This window comes from Nansenia antarctica (genome assembly GCF_963989245.1).
Source record: "Nansenia antarctica genome assembly, chromosome: 9".
Classification (NCBI taxonomy): Eukaryota; Metazoa; Chordata; class Actinopteri; order Argentiniformes; family Microstomatidae; genus Nansenia; species Nansenia antarctica.
Window position 1 is genome coordinate 44,530,487 of NC_137679.1, and position 14,621 is coordinate 44,545,107.

The window sequence follows — 14,621 nt, forward strand, 5'->3', positions numbered from 1 at the left end:
ATTCTTTTTATTGATTTTTTAGACATGAACATAGACAATACACATTACCGATTGGGGTGATCGGGTGAGCTGGTTCAGATTAGACATGAATAACAGCATGTAGGCAGCATTACACAAATAAAAAAAAATATATATAAACAGTAACAACAATGGAGAGCCAAAACGCGACTCCATGGCATCTAATCATGTTCTCAATGTCAACAATCGGGTGACATTAGAGAGAAGTCCCGTTTGAGTGTGTTTTTTTGAGGCGGCTCCTCTGAGAGACTTAACCGTCTCCCCGCTCTGACGTTCATCTCTGTCAGAGTGCGGGTGACCTCGGTGCCAGAGGCGGCCGGGTGTCTGTTCCCCAGCGTGACGGTGGCGTTCCTGGACGAGGGGCGCGAGCAGGAGACCAAGGTCCACCAGCTGCTGCAGCTGCCTGCTCAGTTCCACAGCCTGCCTCCCCAGGCCGTGGAGATAGTTGTGTGCCGGGCCAAGCCCATCGACGCTGAGGTGGACTGGAACCCCAAGGTCAGTACAGTCACAGGACTCGAGTATCACGATTCACAAATCTATGTACAAAAGAGACAGAGATGTCAAATGAGATGAGCAGACTGAGCAGACTAGCTAGTTAGCTTGCTAGTTCTTTGACACTATTCACACCATGGAACTATAATCAGACACTTTCTAGTCACAATAATAACGACCAATTTGAACCAACGTTCTCTGTCAGAACAGTCCGCAATTATTTTTGCTAACTATATTTTCAACTTGCTTACTTTCATCTGCAGACATCTCACCCTGCAAAAACTCTCTGGCATTGCGCCTGCACAGTCGCGCAAAAATCTTTATATTCTCCAGCGTTGGCCTTGTGTTGGCTACCCCTGCTGTAGAAGAACATCATACAATGACATTCCAAGGGTGTAACTTACCCGCTCTGGGCTCACCATCTCTCCTCTGAGCAGGTCACGAGAGCCATCAGTCAGAAGATCAAAGGCCTGCATCACCAAGCCAAGGTCGTTCTGTGTCTGGGAAACACAGTCTTTGTTGATCCCATGGTAGGCTTTACATTACACTTAGCACTATAGCAACTTGATAACCCAGAGTTATCTCTACTTCATTTTAAAGTCAACTGAACTCCTAGCCTAACCCTTGTGTGGCATGTCTGTAGGTGAGAACCACCCGTCTGCCAGGCCTGAAGGTGTCCATTTACGAGTACAACGTCCACGCGGAGATCCTGAACACGGGGATGGGCACCAGTAACCTGCACCACCTAGACCTGCTGAAGGAGCTCTGCCGGGGGGCTGTGCCTGCCGGCGCTGGGGAGGTCACTCACAGCCTGGGGTGAGCGATGAGGCTTCCAGCACCACACACACCAGACATCCTAATGACCTCCTAACACGTCAGGGGACCCATGGCATTTTCGTTTCTATATGATAGATAGATTTGTCGTTCTCAATCTCAACCTAGTTCCCCAATAGTTGCTGAGAGCACTTCACTGGCTCCCCATTAATAGGGTGTGTGTGTGTGTGTGTGTGTGTGTGTCATGTTAGGCCGGAGGGCTCTGAGGTGACTCTGGAGGACAGGATGCAGGCTGCCGAGGAGACCCTGGCTCACCGGATGAGAGCAGCCATGGAGAGCCTGCACTGTCACCAGGATGTCCTGACAGACCCACCTACCCAGGCCCTGACAGACCCACCCCAGGTCCTGACAGACCCACTCACCCAGGTCCTGACAGACCCACCCACCCAGGTCCTGACAGACCCACTCACCCAGGTCCTGACAGACCCACTCACCCAGGTCCTGACAGACCCACCCCAGGTCCTGACAGACGCCACTGAAACACTGAGGTTTGTTTCTTTACTTGCCCAGAGAGAAGGGGCTTCAAAAACTGACACTAAGGGCTAGATTTCACTGGCTGCGTCAACCTCAGAGGCTCGTATGAGTTTCATTTCGGCGGCCATGTTAATGGGTTAGAGCAGCCATACAGCCCATGTTAACAGGTTGGAGCAGCCATACAGCCCATGTTAACAGGTTAGAGCAGCCATACAGCCCATGTTAATAGGGTGGAGCAGCCATACAGCCCATGTTAACAGGTTAGAGCAGCCATACAGCCCATGTTAACAGGTTAGAGCAGCCATACAGCCCATGTTAACAGGTTAGAGCAGCCATACAGCCCATGTTAACAGGTTAGAGCAGCCATACAGCCCATGTTAATGGGTTGGAGCAGCCATACAGCCCATGTTAATGGGATGGAGCAGCCATACAGCCCATGTTAACAGGTTAGAGCAGCCATACAGCCCATGTTAACAGGTTAGAGCAGCCACACAGCCCATGTTAACAGGTTACAGCAGCCATACAGCCCATGTTAACAGGTTAGATCAGCCATACAGCCCATGTTAATTGGTTAGAGCAGCCATACGGGCCCACCTGAAAATTATCGTACCAGCAACATACACTACAGTTTCTACCTCTATAAATATATTTGTTTTTTGGGGGGGGGTTTAAATCAACACTTTCGCTAAAAGCCCTGTAGGTACTATTATACTATAGTAGGTGTTGCTGAGGTAATTAAGTACTCTTGCTCTGAAAGAGGGTAAACAAAAACGACATGACTGCTTTCTGCTTATAACCATTTCACTGTTCGCTCGTTAAGGATGGATGACAGCAGACTGAACCCAGAACAATTTATAATGAAGTGAAATGAAACAGGATATTATTGACGGCCATTATCAAAGGCAAACTCAATGTACAAAGATAAGGCTGGCTGTAGCAGCTGTAGCAGCTCCGAGGTAGAGCCGCAGTAGAAACACTTCCAGTAGTGAAGAGGCGACAAAGTGCAGCAGCACTTCTGCCACGCACACGCGACTCTTACATGTGCTGCGACAAATAAAAAGTCATGTTTGGTTAAACAATGTTTGATTGTTGTGCTTTCTCTCACTACTCTATGCAGCTTTACCCCGTGACGCGTTTGAGTGCTTTTAGAGTTTGTATGGGAAGTGTGAGTAGTGGACTACTGGTCATGTCCTCTCTGTGGTGCCTTGATCTCACATCTACATGTGATGTTCACCAGACTGTTGTTGTCTTGCAGGAATACTGGCCTGAAAGGATTGTCTCCCAAAGAATGGATTTCTGCAGTCCAACCCCCACGTGAAAATGGTATGAAAACATAATTGTTTGCATGCAACCCTGCTTTCAAATCAATGTGTCTCTCTCTCTCTCTCTGGCGTTTTTAATGTGGTGAGCTATGAGCCACATATTTATTTCTGCCATATTATTAAATATTTTTGTTTGAAATTATGCCCAGTGAAACTGATCAACAATATCCACTTAAATGTATGCCTAGTCTACTATGCTGTTTTATATTTACTTTTATTGACAACTATGAGGGCTGTCTTATCACTGAATATTATATGTCCTATTTAGGTAATTTGATGGAGGGCAAGCAGGTCATAAATGTTGAGAAAGCCTTTGCAGAGGACTCTGTAAAAAGGTACCTGAATATTTGTTTGCCTATTTCAGAATACCACGTTATATTTGAATGAATGAATGAATGGTCTTTATTGTCATTGATATAGTACAGGTACCATACAACGAAATTTGGGAGGGGGGGCTCCCCTGGTGCTAGGAAAAAAATACTAAAAACAAGAAGGGAAAAGAGCTGGTTTACATAAATAAAGGCTATGTACACTATCCACTATACTATACTATACAAATAAAACACTGTGCTGTACTCTATGCTATGCTATAAATATCCTAACATTTCCTATCTCTGAACCTTATGTACCCGAGGGTTGTCATATTGCACATAGTGTTATTGCACATTCATTTAAAGTGTCGCAGTTTGCAGGTTTGAAATGTTCACAGTTGTGTTTCAGTATTGCACTTGATTACAATCTAGTAGCTGCCATCAAATTGTCTAGATTGTCCAGGGCCTAGAACCTAGGTCTTTGCTGTGTTCAGGGCCTGAATGGCCCTGGGGTAGAAGCTGAGCTTCAGTCTATTTGTCCATTTAGTCTGTATATCATGGGTATACTGTGTGCATGTCTTTGTCAGTTTCCACCCACAGATCAAGTGGTTTCAGAGAGACGGCCGAGTCGTTCTGAGAGTAATGCTGCGCGACTCTGTGGAACAGAGATGTGAATTCTCCTCTGAGCGAGTGGTGTTCAGGTTTGTCATGCAGGACATTACATCATTTTTTTAGGTGTCAGTTTGGACATCTGAAACCTGTTCTCTCTCTTCATTGGAAACGAACGGTATGATCCTGTTCATCACTCCTCCACATGTTGACTCGTCTTAGGTCCATCTTGCCTCACAGGCTAAATAATAACACATTCCAGATGGATGTGTATGTCACCGTCAATGCTGTCTTTGTGGAAAAGGGAATAGTAGACGCTGCACTGATTTATTGCCTAATTGATTTTATTATTATTATTATTATTATTATTATTATTGATTATATAATTCTCTGTAGTGCCACTGTTAATGAGCGACCATACCGGGCTGACCTGGAGCTCCATGGCCCCATCGCTGCTGAGAGCTGCTCCTGGGAGGCGAAGTGCAATGAGCCAGTCATACAGCTGATGAAGAAGGACCGGGGAGATTGGAAGATGCTGCTCAAGCAGAAGGCAAGTGCTTTGTGATCAATCTCTTGATTCACCCAACAATGTCTTCAACACGTCGTGACGTTAGAATTATAAGGTTCTATCTCCATTTTTGTCAAAATTGAGTTTTTTACATAATTTGATCCATTAGGTGTTTATTAATGCCTGTGTGGTGTTATTTTAAAAATATTGACAGTTTTGAGTTAGTAATTCATAAAATACAAAGGTTCCATCTCACAAAACATAATGGAATGTAAAAATGTTGACGCTCAATATCTCTGAACTACCCTAAACGGAGATGGAACCTTTTCTAAGCTCACGACGTGTTAAAGTGTCTGTACCAGATCAAGTCACAAAAAGAAACGACTTTCTTGAACAAGAGGTCCTAATAAACACTTCAAGCACCTTCTGGTGAAAACTTACGTTTTCGATGGGTTAGTCTTGGGTGAGTTTCTGAAATTCAGTGGATGCAAAATGCTCATAAGATGTCCAGAGAAGTACATTTTCTCAGTCACTTGAAATGCCAAGGTATACACAACATCAGGCGTTAAGGACTGTAATCACACATCCATGCTTTGCATAGGCCTCATGTAAAATAATATTTTTGTGGCTCAAAAGCTGAATGAAAACTTCTATTCTGGATCTCTTCATCACACATGAGTGTTAAGCACCTGTATTTGTTAAAAAGGACAATATATTCGTTATTTTTTCAGAATGTTTTATTTTTTTTGGTCTTTGGGCAGTCCTAATCCCTGCTTAATTTTCATGCAAGGAAAACTGGGTTCGGGCACGTAAGGGATAACTCAGTCCTGTTATGGATATTCAACTTTGCTTTGTGACCAAATGAAAATCATCCAGTTGGTATGAGAGTTATGTTCACTGTAACAGAAAATAAGTACTAGTTGATACAGAATTGACATTGCTTTATTTGATATTGGTTCATCATTGTAGTAGTGTGAAGATACTGAAAATGTATCATGTCGTCCAACAGAGCTCTTTTGTAAGTCTGGACTTTGATCATTTTGAGGACAATGAAGAGGAGATTCCAAATGGTAAGACTTAAATCTCTTAACACTAGACTTGTTGTATTGTTCTGCTGTATTAAGATATTCACTCTGATAATAATCTCTCAGGGATCACCTTGTTTTGTGATTGTCACCAGGTCGCTTGTTTTCCGAGGAGATCGGGGGAGGGGAAGACTTCTATGTGAGGTCAGAGAGTGGCAGTGAGAGCGACTGAGTACTTCAACCAGAACCCCCATCAGTCTGCCCTGAAATATCGCCTTGGAACCCTCAGAGGACTTTGTGTTTCCCCAACCTTTATCCAGCTCTCTCTTTACTGTTCAGCTTGCTTGTTCTCTTGGCAAGAGATCCTAAATAGTTTAAGTCTTTAACCGAATAAACTGGTTATACCTTTGTTGAACCCAGACTCAAGTGTCTTATTATTCTATGTCCAAGTGACATTACACGTAGTATCGTAGAAAAGCATTGACGCTCGCGATTCATTCACAACTTGAATGAACTTGAACGCTATCAAACGATCAAACAAGTCATCAAATAAAAAAGAATAATGCTTCATTATCATGGGGGAGAGAAGTTCTACCCGGGATTTGTGTCGTATCGACACCATTCAAATGGTTTCAGATTCCCTGTCCTCTCCCCTATCCGGACACGTTTGAATTGTTATCCTAACCCACGGTAGATCACAGTTATTAACCCGCAAAGGGTGCCTCCGGGCACCATGTTTGTCCGCTATGAAGGTGGTAAAAACACAATACTGCTTTGCTAACTCCACCATCGGTATACGGTCATTTTGAGCCATCAACCAACCCGCTGGCACCCCGGGAAGTTATGTTTCGAACCCCGAGAGCATGCATAAATGTCTATCCGGAAAGAGTACACTCTCCTCGGCCGCGGCACGCGCCTCTCCTCGGTAACGTGGAGGTACGAAAAGCTTACAGCACCGTGTATTCCCAGGCGGTCTCCCATCCAGGTACTAACACGGCTCAACCCTGCTTGATTTAGGACAACAGTGCAACAACTTCGAGGCTGAACTTCAGTTACATTTACGGCGTCATATGCCATCAAAGGGAAACATGGAAAAATGCATGACTTTTTTTTTATTTAATTTTATGACGTTACGAAATCCGAAGTGACAGGAACGCTGGAGAAACAGCTGCTGTCCACTGCATTAGTTAACTACATATATAATAGTACCTAATAACAACTGCTCGGATTAGATTGCCGGTTGTTTTGGTATAATAACAACTATAGTGTCATATACCACCAAGAACACGGTGACTGTCAGCCTGTGACAAACGCGCTCCGGTGTCCTGCCCGCTGTCCCGAGCGCGCTGGACTGTGGAACTTTCTATGTTAAGCACCTCGGCATAACAGCGATTTTGTTGTTATGCTTGTTGTAAAGAAAAGGTCTATAATGCATTGAAATAACATTAAATTATATAACCCATCAACAATATTACATAATAACAACTGCTCGGATAGGATTGCGGGTTGTTTTGGTTTAATTCGTGCCATAGCTGTAAATAAAACATGGAAATATGTCATGCGTGTCTATCATGCACACATCAGCCTAACGTTAGATAGATAACTTCACATTAAATATGTCTATCATCATCCGCTGTCAAACGCCAAAGGTAATCTTTTATTTCTAAACAGGAATGCACATCTCGATGTGAATCGCGCTCCTTATATTATTATATAATATATTATGGGATGGCTGAGCTTGACGCTTCAATGGGGCTCTCCTGCATAGGCACAATAGCGGCATAATAGCGATCTTTTGTTGTTATGCTTGTTGTAAAGAAAAGGTCTATGATGCATTGAAATGACATTAAACTAAGATAATACGATGGTTATCATATTTTTTCAAGTCTTTAATTACAAGTAATTCCAGAAAAAGTAAATGACATTTCAGGCTCGCTTCCGTATTACAAGAGCGAAAAGAACATTTCTGTAGATGTTTCGCAATGCATGCCGGAAGGGAGTCTCATGGCTCAGAATCGAACGAGGGTCAAGATTTTCTCAGTTTGGAGCCAACCCTAACCCTAACCCTAAATGAGTAATGAATTGGGACGCCACTACGGCTACACGTGAACGCGCAAATAGGAGATTAGGGCTGAAAACGGAGCCAGAGTGGTGAATTGGGATTCACCCTAACTGGACATTTTCAGAATGTTAGAACACTCTTCTTCTCCTCACATATCATAAAGAGAGAGGAATACAGACACATTTTTAAGACTTAAGCATTTGAATTGGTTAAGACCCTGCCAACGAGAATTAATTCCCCCACGCGTGCACACACACAACAAATCCATGAGTGTTCCTGAGAGGCGACCGACTTGCCCATGCAACTAAAACGCCATGTTCAAGGTGATTGTCCTGAGAAAGGTGCTTTGCAGAATCCTGTGAGAAATGTCAGTCATCAGAGTTAGATCCAATTGAAATTCCATCTTGTGGAATCAATGCCATGAAGAATTGAGGCTATTAGTATAGTGTTCCTAATAAAGTGTTCATTGTGAATATAATATTGTGAATGTAATATAATGTACAGTGCATTTGGAAAGTATTCAGACCCCTTCACCTTTTCCACATTTTGTTGTGTTATAGCCTCAATTTAAAATGGATTGAATTAAAATAATTTGCCATCAATCCACACACAATACCCCAGAATGACAAAGCGAAACCACTTTTTAAAAAATGTAAAATACAAATAGTGAAAATACCACCGCTCATCCATGATCAGACTTTGCTGAGGTGCTGGAACTGAAGAGTATCAATTGAGTGCAAAATAACAGCATCCGCACACTCAAACATTGTGGAAAAAACTTGATGGTCTATAGCCCAATGCACACGGCGTGCGATTTTGTCGCACGACAACATTCGATGCTCAATTCACACCACCGAAGTGAGTGGGTGTGAATGGAGAATCGAATGTTGTCGTGCGACAAAATCGCATCGCACGCCGTGTGCATTGTCTCATTCAAAACAATGGAATCGAATTCGGCAGTGCGACAAAATCGGGGCCGTGTGCATTAGACTTCTAATAAGCTTGCAATAAACAGTTTTTTTTCACAGTGTTTGAGTGTGCGGGTGCTGTTATTTTGCAGTAAATTTAAAATACAGAAATTGAAATACAGAAATACCTCATGTACTGTAGGAAGTATTCAGATCTTTTGCGATGACAATCATAAAATGCAAAAATAGCTAAAATGCAAAAATGTCATCAACAAATCGATCAATAAATTGAGTTGAGTCCATCGTATGGTTCATGTAATTTTGGAATCAATATCTTTGTTTTTATATGGTCGCTGATTTGCATAGGAATCAATTACACACTGTAGATCAGGAATCAATTACACACTGTAGATCAGGAATCAATTACACACTGTAGATCAGGTTGTCATTACAGATTCAGCAAATGGAGACCCTGAGGCCCGGGGAGACTACAAAAGAAAACAAAGAAAACAAAGTTGGATGGCTGAGAGGAGAAAGCACAGTCAATGGGACAGCAGGAGAAAGCACAGTCAATGGGACATCAGAGGAAACAGCACAGTCAATGGGACAGCAGAGGAAACAGCACAGTCAATGGGACAGCAGAGGAAACAGCACAGTCAATGGGACAGCAGAGGAAACAGCACAGTCAATGGGACAACAGAGGAAAAAGCACAGTCAATGGGACAGCAGAGGAAACAGCACAGTCAATGGGACAGCAGAGGAAACAGCACAGTCAATGGGACAGCAGAGGAAACAGCACAGTCAATGGGACAACAGAGGAAAAAGCACAGTCAATGGGACAGCAGAGGAAACAGCACAGTCAATGGGACAACAGAGGAAAAAGCACAGTCAATGGGACAACAGAGGAAACAGCACAGTCAATGGGACATCAGAGGAGAAAGCACAGTCAATGGGACAGCAGAGGAAACAGCACAGTCAATGGGACATCAGAGGAGAAAGCACAGTCAATGGGACAGCAGAGGAAACAGCACAGTCAATGGGACATCAGAGGAGAAAGCACAGTCAATGGGACAGCAGAGGAAACAGCACAGTCAATGGGACAGCAGAGGAGAAAGCACAGTCAATGGGACAGCAGGAGAAAGCACAGTCAATGGGACAGCAGGAGAAAGCACAGTCAATGGGACAACGTCATCTCAGTCACTCTAACATTGGTCTATAACCAAGTGGCCAAAAAGAATCCCTTAATGGAAAATGTATCATAATAAGAAAGTGGCTGGAAATGTGTTTATTTGCCGAGTTGGTAGTGACATCTTAATCTTAATCTTAATCCATTTTAAATTGAGTCTATAATATAACAAAATGTGGAAAAAGTGAAGGGGTCTGAATATTTTCAGAATGCACTGTATGTCACCAAGTCCCCCAACTTCTTGGACTGACTAAATGTTTTTGGAAATAATTTAAGTAAAATGCCCCTTTAATGCTGGTTGGAATAATTATAATAATTATTTTTAAAAATGTACATTATTATTAAATAATACATTTAGAGATGTATCAGTTTTTGTTCTCAGTTCAATTATCTTCCTCCAGATTTCTGTATTAACGTTTGATGAGGTTACTCTACTGTATAAGCAGGTTTTTATTTATTTTTTATTGTGCTGCTTGGTTTGAAGGGTAAATTAAAGTTTCTTAATTTACACTTGTTTACTGTTTGTAATTGTCTATACTATAGAAATCTGTATCATATTCAGTCCATCTGAACCCCACCAAGGAGTTGCTCAATTTAACTGGGCCAGGTTCTGAATACATTTTCAACATGCATGGAAAAGGAATGCCAATCTCAGACTTTTCAGCAGAAGACAGTGGAAGACAATTTAACATGCCCTAGTCTAGCCTTGGGTAAAGCTTTTCACTGACATACAGCTTTAACTGTATATGCCCATCTTGTTCTATAATTAACAATATGAAAGTATTAGTGCATTGCACCAGCATGTTCTCACTAAAAGGTATATACCAGGCTTACCCTTCTATGTGTAACTAGTCCGAATGTCTGTCTTTCCTTGATAACTCATGTGCGCTCTCCGGACCTCAGAATGTATTGGAGGAGAATTTCAGGATAGATAGACAAGGAGTCAAGGAAAGACTTTAGATTTGGGCTCATATGCCTCTTGTTTTTTCTTCAATTCCTTGCAACCTCTCTCCCAATCTACTCCTCAAAACACACCGTAGAAGAAGACATGAAGAGGAGACAGCCGAGTCGGGTAAACGTATACAGGTCAAACAATGTACACTTCAGTAGGATGAATGTGCATGGACCCTCTGATGTAGTCCAGGCGGGAGGTGAGTCCAGAGTGATGGTCAGAGTATGGCAATGTTTCTTAGGTGGAAGAAGGCGGATCTGGTGATGGACTTGATGTGAGATTGGAAGGAGAGGGTGGAGTCAAGGATGACTGGCACTGACGGTCTATAGACAGGATCCTGTCCAGTACTGCCAGGGCTAGCATCTGGAGAGAGAGAGAGAGAGAGAGAGAGAGAGAGAGAGAGAGAGAGAGAGAGAGAGAGAGAGAGAGAGAGAGAGAGAGAGAGAGAGAGAGAGAGAGAGAGAGAGAGAGAGAGAGAGAGAGAGAGAGAGAGAGAGAGAGAGAGAGAGAGAGAGAGAGAGAGAGAGAGAGAGAGAGAGAGAGAGAGAGGAAAAGAGGTAGCCAGCGAGAGAGAGAGACATGGGTGCTCTGCACTATTGAGAGAAGTAGAACAATGCCCATTGTTACTGTAGGGCTTATCTTTTTTTCACCTGATGTTATTCACTGCTTCCTCTCTTCCACACCAGCAGGTCCATGTTATTCACACCAGCAGGCCCATGTTATTCACACCAGCAGGCCCATGTTATTCACACCAGCAGGCCCATGTTATTCACTCCAGCAGGTGGCAGCATGTTATTCACACCAGCAGGCCCATGTTATTCACACCAGCAGGTGGCAGCATGTTATTCACACCAGCAGCAGGCCCATGTTATTCACACCAGCAGCAGGCCCATGTTATTCACACCAGCAGGCCCATGTTATTCACTCCAGCAGGTGGCAGCATGTTATTCACACCAGCAGGCCCATGTTATTCACACCAGCAGGTGGCAGCATGTTATTCACACCAGCAGGTGGCAGCATGTTATTCACTCCAGCAGGTGGCAGTATGTTATTCACACCAGCAGGCCCATGTTATTCACACCAGCAGGTGGCAGCATGTTATTCACTCCAGCAGGTGGCAGCATGTTATTCACACCAGCAGGTGGCAGCAACGCGCCTGGTCCTGCAGACAGCAGCAGCAGCAGCAGCAGCAACACACGAAGAAGAAGCAGCCAGACTGGAGGACTCGCCGGCGGTCTCACGTAAGAAACAGGGTTGTAATTATTTAATAATTATTTAATAATGGGTTGTTAAACAGTGTCAGGTACGTTTACCAGTGATACACCTGGTCAGATGATCACGTGACGAGACGACGTTTGTTTGTTTTTTGAATGACGTAGCTAGAAGTCTCAAAGGTAGTGTTTGAAACCGCTAGAAAGGAGCATAGACGAGAGAGAAGGAGAGAGACACAGAGAGAGAGAGAGAGAAGGAAGGAGAGAGAGAGAGAAGGAAGGAGAGAGACAGACAGACAGAGATACAGAGAGAGAGAGAGCTTATTATTATTATAACATCTCATGTTATGGTTGGTTGGTAGTAGTAGTAGTAGTAGTATTATTATAACATCTCATGTTATGGTTGGTAGTAGTAGTAGTAGTAGTAGTAGTAGTAGTAGTAGTAGTAGTAGTAGTAGTAGTATTATAACATCTCATGTTGTGGTTGTGGTTGTGGTCAGGATGAAGACCCTGGTGGTGTTTGACTTCGACCACACGCTGGTGGACGACAACAGCGACACCTGGGTCCTGCTGTGCCTCCCTGACCGGACCCTGCCCGCCCCGCTCCGGACCTCCTACCAGCAGGGCCGCTGGACGGAGTACATGGGCCGGGTGCTGGCCCACCTCGGGGAGCGCTCCGTCACCCAGGAGCAGATCCGCCGGGTCATGGAGTCCATCCCCTTCACCGCCGGCGTGCTGGACCTGCTGACCTTCATCGGCGCCCACAAGCACGCGCTGGACTGCATCGTGGTGTCGGACTCCAACTCCGTGTTCATCGACTGGATCCTGGAGGCCGCCGGCGTCAGAACCGCGGTGGACCGGGTGTTCACCAACCCGGCGCGGTTCGACCACCGGGGCTACATGGTGCTGGACGCCCACCACGCCCACCAGTGCCCCCGCTGCCCCGTCAACATGTGCAAGAGGAAGGTTCTGGAGGACTTCTGCAGGGAGCAGAGGGAGGCGGGGGTGGAGTACCAGAGGACCGTGTACGCGGGGGACGGGGGGAACGATCTGTGCCCCACCCGGGGGATGCGGGGGGGGGGACGTGGTGATGCCCAGGAGGGGCTTCGCCCTGGAGAGACTGCTGGCCCGGCAGACGACCCCCGCCCCAGGACCCCAGGGTGAGGACGACCCCCCCCCCGTCTAGACCCGAGGTGATCGGGTGGACCAGCGGCCAGGAGATCCTGGAGGTTCTGAAGACATGTGTTCAATAAGGGGGGTCCTCATAGACATGGGGGGGGGGGGGGGGGGAAGGTCCTCATAGACATGGGGGGGGGGTCATAGACCTGAGCACTGTTATCATGAAGCTGACAGAGTGACGTTAGAATGAGAAGGTTCTATCTCCATTTAGAATTATAAGGTTCTATCTCCATTTAGAATTATAAGGTTCTATCTCCATTTAGAATGATAAGGTTCTATCTCCGTTTAGAATGATAAGGTTCTATCTCCATTTAGAATGATAAGGTTCTATCTCCATTTAGAATTAGAAGGTTCTATCTCCATTTAGAATGATAAGGTTCTATCTCCATTTAGAATTAGAAGGTTCTATCTCCATTTTTGGTCAAAATTGAGTTTTTTACATAATCTGATCCATTAGGTGTTTATTAATGCCTGTAGTGGTGTTATTTTTTTAAATGTTGAAATTGTTTAGTTAGTAATTAATAAAATACAACGGTTCAACAATATCTCTGAACTGCCCTAAACGGAGATAGAACCTTCTCATTCTAAACGGAGATAGAACCTTATCATTCTAAACGGAGATAGAACCTTATCATTCTAAACGGAGATAGAACCTTATCATTCTAAACGGAGATAGAACCTTATCATTCTAAACGGAGATAGAACCTTATCATTCTAAGCTCACGAGATAGTGTTGTCAGCTGATGATATAATAGTGTACATTTTATATCTATTGTGTGACTCTAGAATGTAGTTTTTGCCACTGCTAAAAGTATTGGTCTGTCCACAGATCTTATATCTACGTATATATATATATATATTTACGATCTATATATATAAGCCTATATATATATTTACATATCACCATAAACACACAGGCTCAGATAAGGATGTGAAGTGACATGGCTCAGACGTCTCTTCTACCATCTGTGCTGCAGGTTGATTATTAACGTGTTGACACTTCTGCCTGCGACTCACCAGTCACATCAGACCCACTGGTCCATACTGGTCTGAGATGAGATGGGGGTACGTTGGGTTTTAAAGAAGGTGTTGAACTATTGATGTGACCCTGTCCTCCCTGGATGGTCCTCTGGGACTGTGTTATCACCCTGAGGGGAGGGAGGGAGGGGGAGACAGAGGGAGGGAGGGGGGGAGGGAGGGAGAGAGAGAGAAACAGACAGACAGACAGACAGAGAAAGATAGAGAGAGAGGGAGACAGAGAGACAGACAGAGAGGGAGAAACAGACAGACAGACAGACAGACAGAGAGAGAGAGAGAAACAGACAGACAGAGAGAGAGGGAGACAGACAGACAGAGAGAGAGAGAGACAGAGAGAGAGAGAGACAGACAGACAGAGAGGGAGAGACAGACAGACAGACAGACAGAGAGGGAGAGAGAGAGACAGAGAGGGAGGGAGAGAGAGACAGACAGACAGACAGAGAGGGAGAGACAGACAGACAGACAGACGGTTGGTTCTCTGGGGTCGTTTCA

At 44.4% G+C, this 14,621-nt stretch overlaps 2 protein-coding genes across 2 annotated transcripts in view; both read left to right on the forward strand.

Annotated features, from left to right (window-relative positions):
• LOC308165676 (putative ATP-dependent RNA helicase TDRD12) overlaps positions 1-5,825 on the forward strand; it is a gene marked incomplete at both ends in the record, with an annotated part of 31,840 nt that extends 26,015 nt beyond the window's left edge. Inside the window, 11 exons of the mRNA XM_080539827.1 lie at positions 306-513; positions 948-1,040; positions 1,154-1,326; positions 1,536-1,686; positions 2,968-2,981; positions 3,074-3,141; positions 3,409-3,475; positions 4,039-4,152; positions 4,457-4,610; positions 5,578-5,638; positions 5,749-5,825. Coding sequence (XP_080395953.1) covers positions 306-513; positions 948-1,040; positions 1,154-1,326; positions 1,536-1,686; positions 2,968-2,981; positions 3,074-3,141; positions 3,409-3,475; positions 4,039-4,152; positions 4,457-4,610; positions 5,578-5,638; positions 5,749-5,825 — 1,180 coding nt within the window. The remainder of the gene's footprint in view (positions 1-305; positions 514-947; positions 1,041-1,153; positions 1,327-1,535; positions 1,687-2,967; positions 2,982-3,073; positions 3,142-3,408; positions 3,476-4,038; positions 4,153-4,456; positions 4,611-5,577; positions 5,639-5,748) is intronic.
• Positions 5,826-11,908: 6,083 nt separating this feature from the next.
• Positions 11,909-13,098, forward strand: phospho2 (phosphatase, orphan 2; the record flags this gene model as incomplete). The annotated part of the gene is given in 3 exon segments (XM_080539828.1): positions 11,909-11,942; positions 12,413-12,986; positions 12,988-13,098. Coding segments are annotated over 2 exon segments (684 nt in total). The 5' UTR covers positions 11,909-11,942; position 12,413.
• Positions 13,099-14,621: the final 1,523 nt, after the last annotated feature.